Source organism: Nannospalax galili, unplaced genomic scaffold, assembly GCF_000622305.1.
Source record: "Nannospalax galili isolate Female #2095 unplaced genomic scaffold, S.galili_v1.0 scaffold184, whole genome shotgun sequence".
NCBI lineage: Eukaryota > Metazoa > Chordata > Mammalia > Rodentia > Spalacidae > Nannospalax > Nannospalax galili.
Genome location: NW_008351649.1, coordinates 1,828,313 through 1,834,018, shown reverse-complemented (window position 1 = coordinate 1,834,018; position 5,706 = coordinate 1,828,313). Strand labels below are relative to the sequence as shown.

General features: G+C 44.7%; 1 protein-coding gene across 1 annotated transcript in view; it reads left to right on the top strand.

Moving 5' to 3' along the window:
- Positions 1-1,110, top strand: part of Fuca1 (alpha-L-fucosidase 1) — a 19,096-nt gene extending 17,986 nt beyond the window's left edge. The window contains exon 8 of the mRNA XM_008848604.2: positions 330-1,110. Coding sequence (XP_008846826.1) covers positions 330-470 — 141 coding nt within the window. The 3' untranslated portion in view covers positions 471-1,110. The remainder of the gene's footprint in view (positions 1-329) is intronic.
- The last annotated feature ends 4,596 nt before the right edge of the window (positions 1,111-5,706 follow it).

Here is a 5,706-nt window from a genome sequence, read left to right as displayed (position 1 = left end):
TTTTGGTTTTTTGAGACAGGGTCTCCCTGTAGCCCCAGCTGGCCTGGAACTATCTACATAGACCAGGCTGGTCTCAACCTCAGGGTCTCTTGCCTCTACCTCCCCTGTGCTGAGACTTGAGGCTTGTGCCACCACACCTGCTTGATATAACTTATGAGAAGATGATAGCACGCTTTCTCTCCTTCCTTCCCCACTTCTTCCCGTATCTCTGCCTTAGTACGGCCTGTCTTCCCTGCCCTGGCCTAGCACAGTTGTTCCCCACCATATTCAAGGAAAGTCTGCTCATCAGTGCTTGACTGGGTACTTCCTTCCCGTTTTGCTTCCTGCAGATAACAATGCTGGGAATCGAAGGGGATCTGAAGTGGACCCAAGAGCCCCAGGAAGATCTCCTCATCTCTCTGCCCTCATTGCCACCTCATGCTCTCCCAGTGGAGTTTGCGTGGACTATAAAGTTGACAGATGTGAAGTGACTGTTGGAGACTGCTGCTCTGTGCTGTTTTGATTTTCTCTTACAGTACCATCATTGCAATAAAGTAGCTTCCTTCTCCCACCAGTGATGGCTTTTCCAACCCATTTTAATCAAAAGAACTGAATACACTGTGCTGATTAGTAGATGGAAGCTTGGCGATCCATTGCTAGCATCTCTGGTCAGCAGAAGGGCCTGGACAGTCCAGCTGAGTTCATCCATTCCTTCACTGGGATTACCTACCATGAAATCTGCCTCCAGTCTCTGCTTGATGACTTTAGATAGTGAACCATGTTGCTCTTGCCTGGGGGAGGAGGCAAAGAGTTCTGGCCAACTCAGCCACCTGCTCTTATTTCCATCAGTTGTCACCACACTGACCCCAAGGAGCTTGCCAGTCTGCCAAAGTCAACTCTTCAGAAGTTTAAAGTGAGCCAAGAGCTCTGACCTTGAGTATGCTTTCAGAGATACGGATCAGAAAGTATGATTCTGCCTTGCCTTTTAAAGAAGTAAATTGTAAGTCAAATTATTTGTACCAAAAAATGTGGTAATTTTATTTTCCTAGTTTCTGTTTGGACTGCTTATAGCTTTAAGATGACTTTCTGGTTTACTTGTTTTTTATTTAAGAAATAAAAACTGGAGCCAGGTGTGGTAGTGTACACCTTTAATTCCACACTCGGAAGGCAGAGGCAGGCAGATCTCTGTGTGATCAAGGCCAGCCTGGTCTACATAGTGAGTTCCAGGACAGCTGGGACTACAGGGAGACCCTATCTCAAAACAAAAAATAAAGAAAAACTGGGCTGAGGATGTAGCTCAGTTGGTAGAGTGCTTGCCTGGAATACGCAGGCCCTGGTTTCAGCCTCTGGTACCACATAAACTAGGAGTGGTATGCATGCCTGTAATCCCATCAGCAGGATCAGAAGTTCAAGGTCATGATTGGCTATATAGTGAGTTCCAGACTAGCCTGTGCTAATAAGACTGTCAAAAGAAGGAAGGAAGGAAAGAAGAAAGGAAGGAAGGAAGGAAGGAAGGAAGGAAGGAAGGAAGGAAGGAAGGAAGGAAGGAAGGAAGGAACAAAAGAAAGAAGGAAGGGTGGAGCTTGCCAGGTCTCAGTGCAGAACAGAGGATGTGATTTCTGTGGCTTTTCTGCTCTTCCCTTCCAGTGCTAGTTCTACACTGAATACCTGACCAGCCTCTTGAGTTATTACATAGCCTACTTCTTTTTTATTTAATATGTATATTTAGAATTCTTGACATTTAGATATTTTTCTTTTTCTTTTTCTCTTTTTTTTTTTTTTTTTTTTTTTTTTTTTTTTTTTTTTTTTTGGTCTTTTTGAGACAGGGTCTCCCTGTAGCCCCAGCTGGCCTGGATTCCCTGTGGAGGCCAAGCTGGCCTCGAACTCACAGAGATCTGCCTGCCTCTGCCTCCCAAATGCTGGGATTAAAGGCATGCGCCACCACACCTGGCTTAGATTTTTTTTTTAATTACATATCTGCATTTAAAAATTCTCACGCATCTAGGGGGTTAGAGAGATGGTGTAGTGATTAAGAGCACTGGGACCTGGATTCAGTTCCCAGCACCCACATGGCAACTTATAACCATGTGGAACTCTGGTTCCAGTGGATCCAAGACCCTCTTCTGGTCTCTAGGGGTACTGCATGCAATGGTACACATACATGCAGTCAAAACACCCCTTCACATAAAAGAAAAAAGAAAGAAATTTCAAATGTCTGGGTGGCAAAATGGTTCAGCAGGTAAGGGTACTTGCCACCAAGCCTGACAAGTTGAAGTCAACTCCTGGAACCCACATGGTGGAAGGAGAGAGATCCTGAAGGTTGTCTTCTGATGTCTACATGTGTTGCAGGTGTCCTGGGGCCCTCCGGGCGGGGGTAGAGTTGGCACCATGGAGTCACGACACAGACTCTGGGAGTCAGGTGAGAAGCAGGCAGTGCGAGCAGCTGCAGACTTGTTTATTGTGGATGTGGGGCTCCCTTATATCCCCCTTCCAGTGTCCCATTGGTCCATTGATAGGTCGTGTCTATTCCTCATTGCTGTCTGTATCAGGCCATTTCGCATCAACCGTCTCTATGTCTTTTGGCAGAACACAGGTTTGACTCAGCCGGATGTTTTTGGCGCGTTTGCAGAGTGCATGTGCAGGTTGTTCAGGCCGCACTTCCTCCTACATACATGTGCACTGTGGCACAAGGTACACATACACAAAATAAATGTGAAACTTTTTTTATGTGTATGAGTGTTAAGCCTTCATGTATGCAAGGGCAACTGTGGTATCCAGTGCCTGAGGAAGACAGAAGAAAGTGTCAGATCCCCCTGGAACTGGAGTTACAGTTGTTAGCCACCATTCAGGTACTAGGATTCTAACCCTGGTCTTCTGCAAGAACAGTCAGTGCTCTTAATCGCTGAGCCATCTCTCCTGAGATTTTTTTAAATTAAAAAATTGTTGTACAGGAGCTGGAGAGGGTTCAGTGGTTAAGAGCACTGGCTGCTTGTGATGGCTAATCCTAGGTGTCAACTTGATTAGATCTGCGATTAACTGAAATGAAAGAGATCTTCTTGATTGGATCATCTAAAGCCGGAAGACACACCCTAAATGTGGGCATTACCTTCTGATGGCAGCCAGTATAAAAGGCCAAGGCAGAGGAGAACACCTGGCTTCTTGCTGCTTGCCTTCTCTCTTGCTGGTGAGTTTATCTTGCTGCTGTAGACTGAAGACTAGCTGATCTTTTGGAATCTGTCAGACCTTCAGCGCCAGATTGGGCCTACTGAGGCATCCAGCCTTGTGGCCTGAGCAACTACAGATTCTCAGCATCTCCAGTGTGGTAAAGCCATTGTGGACTACTTGGACTCTATCCTGTGAGCTAAGCTGATAAATCTCTATACATATATATTCATTCTACTGGTTCTGTTTCTTTGGAGAACCTTGACTAATACAGATTGTGGGACCAGGAGTGGTTCTTTAGAAACAACTGAAAGGATGAATTTCTTTAATGGGCTTGTTGGTATTTGGAGCAGGCTCTCAAACTCAGAGTCTTCAGATAGCATGGAGAGCACTGAAAATTGTGGTGTAGACTATTTGAAACAATTATGGAAATAGACCCATTTGAATCTCCTAACTCACCTCTTGTGAAGAGCAAGAAATTTAGTGACTCTATACATAAAACATTTGACGATTTGTGGAAAAATAAGAAAAATGATGCTGGCTGGTTACTTCTAGCATCTCTGGATAAAGTGATGAAGATAAACAATGAGCTTAATGACAAAATTGACAAGCTCCATATTCAAATCAACAGTTTAAATGTTTCCAAGTATGTCCTGGAAGAGAATCTTACCTCCAGCAGCCAGAGAGCTAAAGCTGCAGAAAATTAAGCTGGAGCCCTTATTATACACTTGGCTGACCTACAATGCAAATTTAATTCCCAGCCTCGAAGGGTGTCAGCAGTAAAGGTGAGGGCATTGGTAGGAAAAGATTGGAATCCTGACATGTGGGATGGAGATGTGTGGGAGAACCCTGAGGAGGCTGAGAATTTAGTATCCTCAGACTCTGAGGAATTTGATTCACCTGATGAATTAATCTCCTGGCCCTCAGCAGACTCACCCTCCCCACCCTTGCCTGAGGCAACTAATCCCATTGAGGAAGCTAATCCCATTCAGCAAGATGAAGCTGATGTCCCTCAGGGCCCAGTTGTTGTTGCCTCTAGACATATAACCAGACTCAAGGCTAAGCAGACCCCTAGAGGAGAGATAGAAAGTGTGATCCATGAGGAGGTACGCTACACCACTCAAGAACTTAGTGAATTTGCTAATTCTTTCAAACAAAAGTCTAATGAATATATCTGGGAATGGATTTTAAGGTTATGGAATAATGGTGGAAGGAACTTAAAATTGGATCTGGCAGAGTTTATTGACATGGGCCCCCTGACTGGAGATTCTAGGTTTAATATGGAAGCTCATGCAGTTAAAAAAAAGGTGTTAAAAGTTTATTTGATTGGTTGGCCAAGGTATTTATCAGAAGATGGCCTACTGACAGAGAGCTGGAGATACCTGATATCCCCCGGCTTAGTGTTGATGAAGGGATTGTAAGGCTCAGGCAAATTGGTATGCTCAAGTGGATTTGCAGTGCAACACCAAATCCTCCACGATGGGAAGGTCCAGAGGACATGCCTTTTACTGATTTTATAAGATGGAAAGTACTGAGATACCAGAACGTTTGAAGAGCTTTGGTTTTGCTCTTTTCCTTATGCCAAATCTTACAGTTGGAGATGCTGCAGCTCGATTGCATAAATTAAATGTAAATATAATAGGTGTAACAGGACCTCGGAGTAGGAGTCAGGTGGCAGTATTGAATTACCAAAGACAAGGTGAGCGTACTTACCGTAATGGTCAGCAAAGGCAAAACAATATCTACAATGGCGTGACTTGAATGGACCTGTGGTACTGGCTAATCAGTTATGGTGTTCCCCGGGACCACATACATAAGAAGCCTACTAAGTTTTTATTTGATCTGTATAAGCAGAAAAGCTCTAGGACGAATGACAGGAAGTCAGTATTGGATCGTAGCAATAGAGAATCTCGCTCAATCAACCAATTTCCAGACTTGAGACAGTTTACAGACCCAGAACCCCTTGAATGAAAGGAAGGCCGGGTGCCCTTGAGGAAGGACTTTGTCACAGTACCAAAGAGTTATACTGTTCGCCTCTCACCCATCATTCCCCACAGGGACCTGCGGCCTTTTACTAGTGTAACTGTACATTGGGGAAAAGGAAATAATCAGACATTCTGCAGCCTATTGGATACTGGTTCTAAGTTGACACTGATTTTGGGAGATCCTAAAAAGCATTGTGGCCCTCCAGTTATTTAGGGGCTTATGGAGGTCAGGTGATAAATGGAGTTTTGGCTGAAGTCTGACTGACAGTGGGTCCAGTGGGTCCCCGAACCCATCCTTGTTGGGGACTCCTGCTGTTTTGGGTTGTAGTCTTTCCATGTCCGGATAGCCACATGCCGGCTTGATGCGAAGGGCCCCTTAATTCCCTTCAGAGCTTTCTAGGCAATATTAATTGGCTAAGGCCCTGGCTTTCCATCCCCACAAGTCAATTACAGCCACTCTTTGATCTCTTAAAGGGAGACAAAAACCCAGCCTCCAGACGGTATCTAAACCCAGATGCAAAAAAGGCCCTCCAAATAATTAATAACCACTTCCAAAAGGCATCACTAGCCAGATATAACC